This window comes from Microcaecilia unicolor, chromosome 5, assembly GCF_901765095.1.
Source record: "Microcaecilia unicolor chromosome 5, aMicUni1.1, whole genome shotgun sequence".
Classification (NCBI taxonomy): domain Eukaryota; kingdom Metazoa; phylum Chordata; class Amphibia; order Gymnophiona; family Siphonopidae; genus Microcaecilia; species Microcaecilia unicolor.
In genome coordinates this window covers 40780528-40796301 of record NC_044035.1, presented here as the reverse complement: position 1 = coordinate 40796301, position 15774 = coordinate 40780528, and the positions used below count along the sequence as shown (strand labels likewise).

Genomic DNA, 15774 nt, shown 5'->3' with positions numbered 1-15774 from the left:
GGTTGCAGTATCTCAAATATCAAAATACAAACAGTCATATGCCACTATTTTTGCGTACAAAAGCACACAGATATGGAACGCATTACCCGTGGCCCTGAAAACCATGGATAATCTAACCAACTTTCGCAAATCTTTGAAGACACATCTCTTCAACAAAGCCTACAAAAGTAATCCTCAATGAAACTAATCATTCCTTAAACCACTCGTGCATCAAAAAACACCTCTCACACTACCTTACCTAACACCTTTCCATCCTTATCCCCATTCACCTTTAGCCTATTATCGATTATATTTAAGATCTTGTAATGACTACTTCATAATAACACTCTGTAAGCCACATTGAGCCTGCAAAAAGGTGGGATAATGTGGGGTACAAATGCAATAAATAATAATAATAAAACTGCCTGTAAGTAAACTGGTGGTTCTATTTTTTGGTCATTCGTCTTTCAGAATATTCTCAGGGGAAACAAGTAGAGGTTAACAGCAAGTGCTGTTACTATGACTGTGCAACGTAACATCTAAAAACCCCTTAAGGTGCATATTGGATTGTTTTTAGGACTCCTGATGCAGGCAATGTCGAGTCCACCAAGTAATCCTGCGTTCTTTTACCATATTCATGTGAGCGGATGCCAGTAAAATAACTTCTTTTTTTTAAGACAACTTTGGCTATACTCCTGGTCTTTGTGTTCGTTTCCACTGTCTTGTGTTGTGTTTCAAGGTATTGAGTTGTCCCTCTTTCCTGTTTTGCTTGTTCAGATTTTCAGGCGTCCTACCTGTATAAATTGCACCCCTGAACATAGTCATAGCTTTATACAGATACTTTATCCGTGTAAAGGTTAGGATTGCTGTTTCTGTGTTCAGACTTGAATATTGCTGCTATTGGCATAACATTTTACCCTTCTCCTGGAATGTTCCAGCCCCTGCATATTAAATGCATAAATGTATTATTTATACCTTACCTTGATTTGTACCTGCCTTTTTCAGGGCACAGACCGTACAAGTCTGCCCAGCAGTATTTCCCGCCTCCCAACCACCAGTCCCGCCTCCCATCACTGGCTCTGGCATAGACCGTATAAGTCTGCCCTCCACTATCCTCGCCTCCCAACCACCAACCTCTCTTCCCCCACCTGCTCCGCCACTGGATGGACCATGCAGGTCTTTTTCTGCCGTCATCTACTATGTTACTATGTATTATTTATTATTATTTATTTTCAGAAGTAGCTCAAGGTGAGTTTTGGCTGTATATTGGCTTTTATATGGCCACAATGTTTCCGTTCTCAGCTAGCTGATTTTTAAAGAAAAGCAGCTCTGCCACCAGCACCTGACGCAGACCACATACACAGGGCTGCCGAGAGGGGGGGGGGGGGGACAGGGGGGACAAAATTCCCCAGGCCTGGACCTCCGGGGGGGGGGGGGGCCCAGCGCCGCCACCGCAGTCCAGCCCGCCCACCCTCCGTCGCTCCCTGGCATTGAACGTAAGTGCCTCACCTTCGAAAGCGCAGCAAGCAGCGGCAGACCATTCCTTCCTTCCGTGTCCTGCCTTCGCCTGACGTACCTTCCGCGAGGGCGGGACACGGAAGGAAGGCGTGGTCTGCCGCTGCTTGCTGCGCTTTCGAAGGTGAGGCGCTTAAGGTCAGTGCACAGGGCCCGGGGGTGGAGAGAGGGCCTGGTGGAGGGGGGCCCGGTGACCTCGGGTGGGGGGCCCCGGGGGCGGCCTTGTCCCGGGCCTGGCCCAGTCTCTCGGCGGCCCTGCACATACATTTCTAGAACACCAACCCCAAACTTTCAAAAAAAAAATTTTTTTTTGATGTATAATTTTAGAGCCTTCTTTAACATCAGGTTCAAGTGAGTTAAATTACTGTTTTGCATTTTTCAAAGAAGTGGTTGACTTGTGCATCGCTGATGTCCTGGCCAGGACAAGAAAGGCCTAGAGGTCGTAGGCAGTTGGCTTGTCCAGTTGAGTGGGCACAGCTGGAGGGGGAGGGCTCTGTGTGCATTTGAGTCTGTTGCCGATGATGTGTGAGACAGTGTCATTGGTGTTCCAACCGGTTCAGGACTCTGACATCTTCTGTCTTGTTAAAATAAATAAATAGGGCTGTCTCTCTCCAGAATAGAGTGGGATAAAAATGATTCAGTTGTATGTGTCCTTTGCTAATTGGCCTTAACTCAATATTTTGTGAGGCAGGATTTTTGGGAGTTCTTTGTAATATGAATTATTTTTTTTTCTTTCTTTTCAAATAGTTCTTTTGCCAATTCTTATGGAAAAACTTGAGAAATTTCCCTTTATGAAAGTAAGTAGTTTTAACAATTTTTTAAAATATGTAATCTAAACGACGGTGGGGGGGGGGGGGGTTGTTTTTCTTGTTTGTGTTTTTTAAGGACTGAGCACTTTTTATGTGTCACTATAACAAAAAAAAAATTGGACATTGGTATGTTCAACAGTGGGAAGTCCAGCCAAAGAAGAAATTCAGTGGGTCTTTTACAAAGGCGCGCTAAACTCTAGGGATGCCCATATATTCCTATAGGTGTCTCGAGCATTTAGCGTATGGTAATCATTAGCGTGCGCTAAAAACGCTACCACTCCTTTGTAAAAGACCCCCTCAATCAGACAGATCAATGTGTGTGCATCACATATTACAGTGAACAATTCTCTATAGATTGCCCAAAATGGGGCACCCAAATTTGGGCTCAGATCCTCATGTAAACTAATTAGCCAATTAAATGCCAGCAATCAATAATTGGTGTTAACAAGCACTTAATCGGCAGTAATTAGGAATTACATGCGGATGCCCTATTATATAATGAGGCATATTTTCAAAGCACTTAGCCTTCCAAAGTTCCATAGGTTTTTTATGGAACTTTGGAAGGCTAAGTGCTTTGAAAATATGCCTCAATATGTGCACAGTAACTTAATAGAATGCAACTGCAATGGGGGTGTGTGGCTATGAGAGGGTTATGGATGTGTCAGAGGAGTTTCCAGAAATTAGGTGCAATGTTATAGAATACCTGCATTTGAATGCCTAACTGCCATCCATCGGTTGCGATCATTTACACCAGCTTTTGGCTAGCATAAGTGCTCACATCCAAACTTAGTTGTAAAATAAACACTAAGGGGTCCTTTTACTAACGTGCGCTTAAAAATGGCCTGCGGTAGTGTATTTGCGTGTTTTGAACACACACAGATCCATTTTTCAGCGCACCTGTAAAAATGTTTTTTTTGTTTTTAATTTTGACTGAAAATGGACATGCGACAAAGTGAAAATTCACGCACATCCATTTTGGATCTGAGACCTTACCGCCAGCCATTGACTTAGTGGTAAAGTCTCACGCGTTAACCGGGCGGTAATGTTCTACGAGTGCCAAATGCCTTTTACTGCCTGATAGCGCCGCGCGCCAGATAATAAAAATTGTCTGGTGCGCGTCAAAAATGTAATTACCGCCCGGGCCACAAGGTAGCCGAGCAGTAACTCGGAATTGGCGCGCGTTGGGTGCACATAGGCACTTACGCGACTTAGTAAAAGGGCTCCTAAGCTAGTATTCCAATGAAATGTTTCTTATATGGGGAGTAACGTTTTTTATAAAAGGCATTTCTGAACAGAAAACTTTTATTTTATTTTAACTATTTATAACCTGCTCTATCTAAGCAATTCTACGCAGCTTACAAAATAACATACACAATCAGGTGGAGGACAATATACAATAAAATTAAATTAACGTGAGCGTATGCTTTCAAACATTTCTGAAATGGGGAAAAAAAGGAATTGTACTACATAATTCCTATGGTATAGTGTTCCAGAAATGATGACTAGCAACAGAAAAAAAATCAAAGGTCTATAATCCTTCCACCTAAGCTCGTGCAGCGGTAGTACAGCTAATATCAGTTTCTCGACAGACCTCATTTCGCATATAGATTCATAAGCATGTAGGGAAGAAGATATTGGATTGTCATCATGTAATGCTTTGAAGATAAGAGTCAAGATTTTAAACTGAATTATATATTTAACAGACAACCCGTGTTAATTTTCCAAAACTGGAGAGAGATGAAGAATAGATCAGGATAGACCCAACAAAACCCATTCTGAGCTATCTGCAATCATAGGCATTGCTATTGCCACCCCAAAAAATTGGCTTGCACCACCCCAGTTTCACCAGACATGTAGTTTGGCATCTTTCACCTGCTGTCCCTCTCCCCCCACCCCCCCCACCCCCCGTCCCCCACTCATCAGTCCTCCAACCTCGTTGCCAGAAGTGTCAGCGATTGAGGCAGACCACTGCTAGCCAGCTCCAGAAGTCTACTCTGTCATTCCGCCTAGGCAGGAACAGGAAGTTGCGTCAGAATAGATGTGGCAGAGCGAAGACTTCTGGAGCCAGCAGGCCCATCACTAACACTTCTGGCAACATACCAAAAGATTGGAGGATGATGAGGGAGGGGAGAGTAAGGAAAGAGATACTGGGCCATGCTTTGGGGGTAGGTGAAGGGAAGCAGATGCCTGACTACAGGAGTAGTGGGAAGAAAGGGAGATCGGATGAGGGGGTGGGGGGGAGAGATGCTGGAGCCATGGAGGGAAAGGGGGGGAGAGAGATGCTGAGATGAAGGAGGGGTGAGCAGTGTACCAAATGGTGTACACCCCAGGATACTGAAAGAACTCGAACATGAAATTGCTGATCTGCAGTTGGTGATCTGTTACCTGTCATTAAAATCGTTCATAGTACCTGAAGATTGGAGGGTGGCCAATGTAATGCCATTTTTGTTTTTTTAAAGAGGGTTCTGGGGTGATCTGTGAAATTACAAACCAGTAAGCCTGACTTCAGTGCTGGACAGAATAGTGGAAACTATTGTAAAGAATACAATTATGGAACACATAGACAAACATGGTTTAATGGGACAGAGTCAGCATGGGTTTAGCCAAGGGGAAGTCTTGCCTCACCAATTTGCTTCATTTCTTTGAAATCGTGAATAAACGTGAATAAGGGTGAGCTGGTTGATGTAGTGTATCTTGACTTTCAGAAAGCTTTTGACAAATTTCCTCACGAGAGACTCCTGAGAGGATTAGGAATTGGTTACTGGACAGAAAACAGAGGGTAGGGTTAAATGGCCATTTTTCTCAATGGAGGAGGGTGAATAGTGGAGTGCCGCAGTGATCTGTACTGGGACCGGTGCAATTTAACATATTTTTTTAATGATCTGGAAGTCAGAGCAACAAGTGAGGTGATTAAATTTTCAGATGACTGTGAAATATTGCAGGAAGACCTTAGGAAACTGGAAGACTGGGCATCCAAATTTATTGTGGACAAATCAAAGTGGTGCACATTGGGAAGAACAATCCAGTTACTTGATGCTAGGGTCCACCTCAGGAGTAAGCACGTTAGAAAAGATCTAGGTGTCATTGTAGACAAAGCATCCTCAATATCTCACCGAATTAATCTTCAACAACTCTCTAACCCACTTACGACCCTGTTTACTAAGCTGCGTTATAGGCTCACGCTAATTGTAGATGCGTTAAAAATGCTAACGTACCTTAGTGAGTGTTTGTTTAAAGAAGGAAAAAGACCTCGTAAAACTCTGGCAAAAATCGCACTAGACCTACGTAATCACAGTGTCAATAAACAACTTGCACACAGTTAAAACAGTAATCATCGACCTCCATGCTGTATAAAGTGTCCAAAATCCAAAAATCATTCAACAAACCAATCTTCAAAATATTTGGCAAAGTGCAATACAGAAATGGTAGTAGACACTTATCTTGGTGAGTACAACATCCCGGTACTTGAGCGTGCAGTCTTTGCAGGAAAAAGTAATAGTGTGCCAGCCTCAGATGTCATACTCTGGTCCGTGACAGCAGTATGCAGGTCCCTGGAGCAGTTTTAGTGGGTGCAGTGCAATTCAGACAGGCGGACCCAGCCCCCCCCCCCCCCCCCAACTGTTACGTTTGTGGAGGAAACAGCAAGCCCTCCAAAATATAATATCAGAAAGGAATGACAAATCCAATAGGAAAGAAAGAAGAAAAACAGGAGAGAAAAGAGAAGCTGCAGCTCAAACGAGTATCACTTATAAGCTTATAAAATAAACAACAATTCTGTGCATGGCTGAGAGCAGGTATAAATGTGTGCACGTACTTTCCTGTGGGGTAACATTAAGAAGGGACAGTACACACACATTTTTGCCCTTTTAAATCTGGTGTAACTTAGGGAGTCATTTTCTAAAGTGTGTTAAGCACTGAATGTGTGACTTACCACTAGAGAACTGCATGGGAATGGGGATTGTGGGAATCCCACAGAACCCACTGGATTCCTGCAAGGATTGAAGAAATTGCCATGAGATTCCCACAGGAGTGTAGTCAGCATCTCTGGTGACTCTAGAATGAGGCTTGAAATGCACTGAGAGAAGCAATTGGAGTACCAGAATGTGGCTTGGAACATACGGGGAGAGGCAGCTGGAGCGCCAGAATGAGGCTTGGAATACCCAGCGAGGTAGCTGGAACCCCAGACTGAGGCTTGGAACACTCATTGGTTGAATAGTGAATATCATCCAAAAAAAACACAGGAGGCTGTTGGGATTGGGAGGAAACGGAGGGCTGCGGTAAGTAAACGATAGCGTAGACTCCTGCAGGTACGGGTGGGGATGAAGGAGATTAATTGTGGGGATGGAATACATCTTAGTGAGTGGGTTAGATTCCATTGGGGATGGATAAAATTTCTGTCCCCATGCAACTCCCTACTTAGCATGTGTTAACTGCTTATATGCACCAACCGTTAGTGCATTGGTTTATTATTGTATGTTTGGGAAGCTCGCCAGGTGCCCTTGGCCTGGATTGGCCGCTGTTGTGGACAGGATTTTGGGCTCGATGGACCCTTGGTCTTTTCCCAGTGTGGCATTACTTATGTACTTATTGTGATTTATTAACCGTCTTTATGAAGAGATTCACCCAAGGCGGTGTAGCAATTATTGGGCTAATTCATGCAATAAGTGCTTTCTATGTTTGAGAGCTGGAACTGGGCGGGTCAAAGGTGGAGAATGAGCGTGGATATTGTATTGAAGTTGGTGCAGAAAACATACCGTGCGCTAACTGCTAATTTAGCGTGGGATCGCTTAGTGCTTCCTCAGTAGGAGGCACAAAATATCCACACTACTTGCAGCCATTAACACGCAATAATGAATGTTTCAGCACGGTAATTGCAGAGAGCATGCTAGGCACACCCTCAACAATTTGCATGCAGCCTTTGCACATTAATTTTTACTGTTGGAGCACATTAAGGGACCCTTCTACTAAGGTGTGGCACCATTTTTGTTCCAGCCGTAAAATGCTCGAGTTTCCATTTTTCGTATTAATGGACATGCACTAATGTCGCCGTTAGCCTGCAGCCATTAATAAAAATTGCCACATGACTACTTATCCCCACCCATTTTGTAGGTGTTGATGGCTCATTGCGGTAATGTAGCTATGCTGATTAGCAGAGGAACATTCCCGTGACACGCTGTCTCCTCACAAAAAAATGAAACATATTTTTTTAGTGCATGGATTGGCGCTCACTAAAATGGCACCACAGGGCACATGATCACGCCCCACGGTATGCCATTTTAAGCTGTGTGGAGTGGAGGAGTGGCCTAGTGGTTAGGGTGGTGGACTTTGGTCCTGGGGATCTGAGGAACTGAGTTCAATTCCCACTTCAGGCACAGGCAGCTCCTTGTGACTCTGGGCAAGTCACTTAACCCTCCATTGCCTGCCGCATTGCACCTGCCATGAGTGGGAAAGCGCGGGGTACAAATGTAACAAAAATAAAATAGATACTATTGGAGATTCTACATGGAATGTTGCTACTATTGGAGATTCTACATGGAATGTTGCTATTCCACTAGCAACATTCCATGTAGAAGGCTGCGCAGGCTTCTGTTTCTGTGAGTCTGACGTCCTGCACGTACGTGCAGGACGTCAGACTCACAGAAGCAGAAGCCTGCGCGGCCACATTGGTGGAATAACAACCCTCCATTGCCCCATGTAAGCCGCATTGAGCCTGCCATGAGTGGGAAAGCGCAGGGTACAAATGTAACAAAAATAAAATAGATACTATTGGAGATTCTACATGGAATGTTGCTACTATTGGAGATTCTACATGGAATGTTGCTATTCCACTAGCAACATTCCATGTAGAAGCCTGCGCGGCCACATTGGTGGAATAACAACCCTCCATTGCCCCATGTAAGCCGCATTGAGCCTGCCATGAGTGGGGAAAGCGCGGGGTACAAATGCAATAAAAATAAATAATAAAAATAAAAATACATTAGTTCCTAATGCAGCTTATTTATTTTATTTATTTGCTACATTTGTACCCCACATTTTCCCACCTCTTTGCAGGTTCAATGTGGCTTACATAGTGCCGGAGAGCAGTTGCAGGCTCCGGTGTATACAAATACTAAGGTGAAGTTGTGATTGGGTAAGGTTCATGTGGTAGGACCACATAGAGGAAACATTCGCCGGGGGGGGGGGGGGGGGGGTTCAGTGATGGCCATTAAGAACTTTAGCGTTGTTGTGTCGCTGATATCAGGCAGTTACGTTGGATCTGCGGGGTATACCTTTTTAAACCAGGGGCGTAGCCAGATGACAGATTTTGGGTGGGCCAGGGCAAGAAGTGGGTGGGCACCAAGTGTTCTCCCCTCCCCCCTCCACTGCCAAAAAAATATCTCAACTGGCAGGAAAATGCTTCTTTCCACCTTGGCAGTCTGCAGCAGGCATGTGCTGAAAACTGAGCATGTGCAGGTGCCGGTATCGTGGGGAATAGCATTTTTGTTACCATCAGGGGGAAGTCTTTAGCTGGCAGAGCTTGGGATCTCCACCAGCTACTGCTAAATGTGTGCTACTCTTGGGTGGGCGTGAGCCCTAAGTGGGTGTGCCCCTGCCCACCCAGGCCCACTTGTGGCTACGCCACTGTTTTAAACAGGTGGATCTTAAGTGTCTTTCTGAAGTGTATATGATCATATATGGTTTTCAAGTCTTTTGGTAGTGCGTTTCATAGTTTTGTGCTGATGTAGGAAAAACTGGATGCGTAAGTTGATTTGTATTTGAGTCCTTTGCAGCTTAGGTACTGTAGATTTAGGTACTTTCATGTACATACGGATGAGCTTAGTAAAAGGGCCTCTCAGTGAAGAAAGTTTTAACACACTTTAGTAAAAAGGACCCATTACTACTACTACTACTACTATTTAGCATTTCTATAGCGCTACAAGGCATACGCAGCGCTGCACAAACATAGAAGAAAGACAGTCCCTGCTCAAAGAGCTTACAATCTAATAGACAAAAATAAATAAAGTAAGCAAATCAAATCAATTAATGTGAACGGGAAGGAAGAGAGGAGGGTAGGTGGAGGCGAGTGGTTACGAGTCAAAAGCAATGTTAAAGAGGTGGGCTTTCAGTCTAGATTTAAAGGTGGCCAAGGATGGGGCAAGACGTAGGGGCTCAGGAAGTTTATTCCAGGCGTAGGGTGCATTAGTGTGTTCCTGCTATGCAAGATAGGATGGAGTTGGTCCAGAGGGTGGCTACTAAAATGGTCAGTGGTCTTTGCCATAAAGAGTTTGGGGACATACTTAAAGATCTCAATATGTATACTTTAGAAGAAATGCGGGAGAGAGGAGATATGATAAAGAAATTTAAATACCTATGTAGCATAAATCACAGGAGGTGAGTCAATTGAAAGGAAGCTCTGAAACGAGGAGGCATAGGATGAAGGTGAAAAGGGATAGATTCAAAAGTAACCTGAGCAAATACTCCTTTCACAGAAAGGATGGTGAATTCGTAGAATGGCCTCCCAGTAGAAGTGGTCAAGACGAAAATAGTATCTGAATTCAAGAGAGCTTAGGACAAGTACGTAGGATCTCTAGGGGAGTGAAATGGAGAATAGATGACATGGATGGGCAGACTGGATAGGCTATAAGGTCTTTATCTGTCTATATTTTTCTGTTATAAAATTACCCCCATAGCTCATACCCTTGGTACAGATTGGGCTTTTTTGTTGTTTGTTTTATGAATTTTTTCATGTGAAACACTTCTATTAGCTGTAAAATTCCCAAGTGTTCCCAATACTTCAGCATAGCAGGGTGATGCAAGAAAAGCTCCATTGTTGTTCTCTGTATGAGTTATTTTGTTAATAATGTTTATATTAGTTAGTTTGTAATATTATTGCTGCTTCTGGCTAACAAATACAATGTTGCCCTCAAAAGTCTGTCTTTTTTGTTTAATTATAATACATTGAGGGGCATAATCGAACGGGGGCGCCCATGTTTTCATGAGGGCATACTCGCAGGACAACCCCCGCGAAGGGGCGGGGAAACCCATATTATCAAAACAAGATGGGCGTCCATCTTTTGTTTCGATAATACGGTCGGGGACGCCCAAATCTCAACATTTAGGTCGACCTTAGAGATGGTCGACCTAAATGTTGAGATGGTCGACCTTAGAGATGGTCGTCCCTGGTTTTTGGCCATAATGGAAACCGAGGACGCCCATCTGAAAAAGGGGGGCGCCAAGTTTTCATGAGGGCGTCCTCGCAGGATGACCCCTGCGAAGGGGCGGGGAAACCCGTATTATCATAACAAGATGGGCGTCCATCTTTTGTTTCGATAATACGGTCGGGGACGCCCAAATCTCAACATTTAGGTCGACCTTAGAGATGGTTGTCCCCGGTTTTTGGCCATAATGGAAACCGAGGACGCCCATCTCAAAAACGACCAAATCCAAGCCCTTTGGTTGTTGGGAGGAGGCAGAATTCGTAGTGCATTGGTCCCCCTGACATGCCAGGACACCAACCGGGCACCCTAGGGGGGCACTTCGAGACATTAAAAAAAAAAAAATAGCTCCCAGGAGCATAGCTCCCTTCCCTTGGTGGTTTAGCCCCCCAAATCCCCCCCAACACCCACTCCCCATGACTCTACACCATTACCATAGCCCTAAGGAGTGAAGGGGGGCACCTGCATGTGGGTACAGTGGGTTTTGGAGGGCTCCCATTTACCAACACAAGTGTAACAGGTAGGGGGGGATGGGCCTGGGTCCACCTGTCTGAAGTGCACTGCACCTACTAAAAACTGCTCCAGGGACTTGCATACTGCTATCAGGGAGCTGGGTATGACATTTGAGGCTGTCAAAAAAGGTTTTTATTTTTATTTTTTTTAGTGTGGAAGTGATCCACTGGGGGAGTAAGGGGAGGTGATCCCCGATTCCCTCCGGTGGTCATTTGGTCAGTTGGGGCTCCTTTTTGAAGCTTGGTTGTGAAAAAAAAGGGACCAAGTAAAGCCAGCGAAATGCACGTCAAGCCTGGCTTTTTTTTTTTCCATTATCGGGCGAAGCCGGCCATCTCATGAACACACCCCCATCCCGCCCCCATCCTGCCCCCTTGATGCTTCGCCGGCTCCGCGACGGAAAGCAGTTGAACCCAGCCAAAATCAGCTTTTGATTTATACCGATTTGGCCAGTTTCAGGAGATCACCGGCCATCTTCCGATTTGTGTCGGAAGATGGCTGGCGATCACTTTCGAAAATAAGCTGGGCACTTGCTTGAGCTTGTTTTTCAAGATTGCAACTGCACCTTAGGATCATATGCGTTTACAGAGCGTAAAATAGTTCCCTGGTCTGATCATGTTTTGATGGTATGTTTTTATTTTCATAGCCCTTTGTAAGTTTGCATTATTACTATGTCTGTTTTTGTAATTAATTATTTTTATTAATTTGGATTTTATTATGTATATATTCCATGTTTCCCGCTTAGATTGTTGAGATATAGCGGGCTATAAATTTTTATTATTATTACTTCCTCTCTTCATTAGCCACCTCATACCACTTGGTTGACTGGTAGGGTCTTAATCTGATTTATGATTTGATATTCCACCTCTCACCATCGGTATCAAAGTGGATTACAGTCGCTTTTACATATTTGTAACATACGCAGCTGTATTTCTATCTTTTTGAGCGTGTGTGTGTTACCTCTGAGGTACATGTAGATCTGACTGCAAGGGGATTTCCTACCTGACGGGACAGTCAGCTCTGCGAGGTCTAAGATATAGAGTCAGCTCCAAAGTCCTATTTGTACACATTACCTTCTTGTTCCCTGGTTTTCACCACTAGAGGGTAGTCCTTGCATGCTTTTCCCTTGCTACTACACTCTTATCCTCTGACTAAGCCCTAACTAACCACGTACTTCATCATTCTCACATGCTCAGAATTTTCTGGCATGGAAAAAGCATTGAGAGCGTTTTCAAACCCAAATATATCACCAGTCTTTGGAAATGTGTCCCTGATCACTGGCTTTAAGTGATTATAAACAGTGGTCGAGACTTACTATAATATCAGAATCGCAATTAGAAAAAATTGACAGTTACAAGTCAAGGTAAGATATACACAAAAACTAGCACATACGAGTTTGTCTTGTTGGGCAGACTGGATGGACCGTGCAGGTCTTTTTCTGCCGTCATCTACTATGTTACTATTATAAGCTGCAAAAGGTAGACTCAACCTCTGGCCCCTTTTCACTGGGCAGTTGACATGATCTACTACTCCTGTATTGACATACTAAGAATATACACTGCACTGTAATCTTTAGCTGTTTAATGTGGGAATTAAATCCTCCAAACAGTTAATAACTACTCTCAATAATTCTTTCTGTAAATCAGATTATCTACATCCTTCTATTGTGAAAACGTTAAAAGTCCCGTTTTTTTTTACCTTTGCATACTCAAATGGTTAATGCATCTTTACAAGAGGGCATTATGCCATCAGCTTTGAAACTAGCAGCTGTGAAACCCTTGCTTAAAAAATTCAAGTCTTGATCAGCCACAAATTGACAACTACCATCAAATTTCTTCATTACCTTTTTTTTTGCAAAATTGATTGAACGTGGTGTGTTTCAATAACTTGATGACATTTTACAGCAATATGAGTTTTTAGATCAACACCAGTTTGGGTTTTGAAAAGACCATGATACTGAAACATTATTAATATCCTTGTTAGGCAGTGTCAGGACAGGTTTTGATAAGGGGTACTAAGTTTTTGTTAGTTACCTTGATTTTTCTTCAGCTTTTGACACCATTGATCATTCTATTTTGTTGAATCAATTACAATCGATCTGATTATCTGATAGTGTGTTATGCTGGTTTAAATCTTTCTTGAAAGATAGGAAGTTCTGTGTGTTCGAAGGAATAGAGAAATCTGAGTTTTTGACTTGCTCGACCGGAGTTCCACAGGGCTCCTGTCTCTCCGCAGTGTTACTTAATCTCTTTCTTCTATCTTTATGCACATTATTGAGATTATTTAATGTGCAATACAAGTTGTATGCCGATGACATACAATTTGTGTTGCCTGTTGAGAACTCTTTTGAAGACACGTTTGTTAAATTAAGATTTTACCTTTCAAAAATAATGCAGTGGGTGGAGGGAATTCGTTTGAAATTGAACATTTCGAAAACTCAAATTCTTTTCCTCTCTGCCACAAAAGGAGTATTTTGTCCTAAGGTTTTTAACATGGACTCTGTCAATATCTCCATTGTCCATCAGATTAGAAACTTGGGGGGGGGGGGGGGGGGGTGCAACTTGACACTACACTATCTATGAAAAATCAGGGTGGAAATATAATAGCAACGGTATTTATAAATTACTAGTAAAAAAGGCCCGTTTCTGTAGGCAAGGAAACGGGCCTTAGGCAGGCAATTCCCCCCCCCCCCCCACCTCCATGCTACGGCCCCCTCGAGCCCCCCCTTCCGCGAACCTGTTGTTCCCCCCCCCCCCCCCCCCACCGCCGTTGTTGTGCTACCTGTGCTTACAGCCAAAGTGTTGTTCTTCAATCATCTTGTCTGGAAGTTCCTCTGCGTGCGTCTGACGTCAGACGCACGGAGTTAAACTTTCTGAGAAGATGATTGAGGAACCCACCCGAAGGGCAGAACAACACTTCAGCTGTCAGCACAGGTAGTGCACAACAGCGGGGGGGGGGGGGGTGCGGTTTTCGGCGTTCCTGGGGGGGGGGGATCAACAGGTTCACATAAGGGGGTGGGTTTCGAGGGGGCCGTAGCGCGGGGGGGGGACAGCTGATTCCGAGGCAGTAGGAGGAGTACCTACTCCTCCCCTTGCCTTGGAATCAGCTGTCGTGACGTCTGTGCTGTCTGCCTCGCAGACCACCTGCAGCCAGGGAGCCACGGTCCCAAGCATAGAACGTTGGATGTGAGAATTATTATATAGGAAGAGTTGTACGGCATATTAGATCACTTGTCTCTGCCGAAGACATTCGTAAAATTGTGCAGTCTGTAGTCTGTCCACTGTTAGATTACTGCAACGGCTGTTAATGGGGATTACCGGTACAATGCTGAAGGCGTTACAAGTTGTTCAGAATACTGTAGCCCGAATGATTAAAGGAGGTTCCTGCTATGATCATTTTACTCCAATCTTGAAATCGCTGCACTGGCTTCCCGTACAATTTCATATTGAATTTAAAACTTTACTGTTAGTTTTTAAAATATTAAATGATATATCTCGCCAATTCTTAACACCACTCTAAGATGCTATCAACCTGCTCGTTCTCTGAGATCATCTCAGAAACAGCTACTTGATGTGCCTTCATTTTATCAGGTCCACAATTATAGAATGCACTGCCCATTGAAATTCGTTTACTACAGAATATGGATCAGTTTAAAAAAAGCTTTAAAAACTCATTTATTTTTTCAGGCCTTTGGTTCCCTTGATGTATGATATTATTTTATACTACACAAATCTAAACTTCTGTATGTTTTATTGTTAGAGTAATATAGCAGTTTGTATAGTTTGTCGAGTAAAGAAATAATTTTTATTGTTTTGTCCTTTTACACTTTGTTTTCTATGTTGTATTAGATTTTGTTTTCTTGATGCACATTGATATTTTGATGTACATAAGTAATGCCACACTGGGAAAAGACCAAGGGTCCATCGAGCCCAGCATCCTGTCCACGACAGCGGCCAATCCAGGCCAAGGGAACCTGGCAAGCTTCCCAAACGTACAAACATTCTATACATGTTATTCCTGGAATTGTGGGTTTTTCCAAAGTCCATTTAGTAGCGGTTTATGGACTTGTCCTTTAGGAAACCGTCTAACCCCTTTTTAAACTCTGCCAAGCTAACCACGTTCTCCGGACAGTTGATGTTTGGATCAGTTTTGATGTTTTCCATAAAGTAATTTTTGATATCTTCAGCCAGTGATGAAGAACAGATCAACATGATCGTCTTAAGCTCTATAGATCGTTAGATCTGGAGCTCTTTGATGCTTTTTCCTTCCGTTTTAGTAAAAATATATTTTTTCTGTTTACACATATTTTTGCAGTTGTAGTGGGTCATTCTTTGTCTGTTTGATTTTGAGAGTTTTGCTCAGATTGACTTTGCATCCAGTTAGTTTTTGGTTAAGGTCCAATTTTAGCCATGGCTGCTTTTTTCTACACAACCATCAGTGCCTTCTGAGCAGCCTGTTTAAATTCAGCACTAGGGCTGTACCAAATATTCAAATTCAGTTGTGCCCCGAATACATTATTCGTATTCGGCTATATAGTGATTTAAATTCCAATATGAATAATCCGGGCTCTCCTGTGCTAAATCCTACTTAAATAAACACTTGATCTCTGACTTCACATTGCTTCTTTTATTATTTATGTTAAAGCTCAATGCTATTATTCATATTCGGCTAAATAGAGAAATATGCTATTTGGAACAGCTTTGTTATGCAGAACTTCCATGTTCTCTGTATCTTCCTTCTCCTCTGGATCCTCCTAGTTTGTGAGA

The 15774-nt window shown here is 43.4% G+C and overlaps 1 protein-coding gene across 2 annotated transcripts in view; it reads left to right on the top strand.

The window, feature by feature from the left end:
* The window catches only part of SFXN2 (sideroflexin 2), a 113644-nt gene that overhangs the window by 75606 nt on the left and 22264 nt on the right, over positions 1-15774 (top strand). For both annotated transcript variants that reach the window (XM_030202824.1, XM_030202825.1), the window contains exon 9: positions 2242-2291. In XM_030202824.1, coding sequence (XP_030058684.1) covers positions 2242-2291 — 50 coding nt within the window. The remainder of the gene's footprint in view (positions 1-2241; positions 2292-15774) is intronic.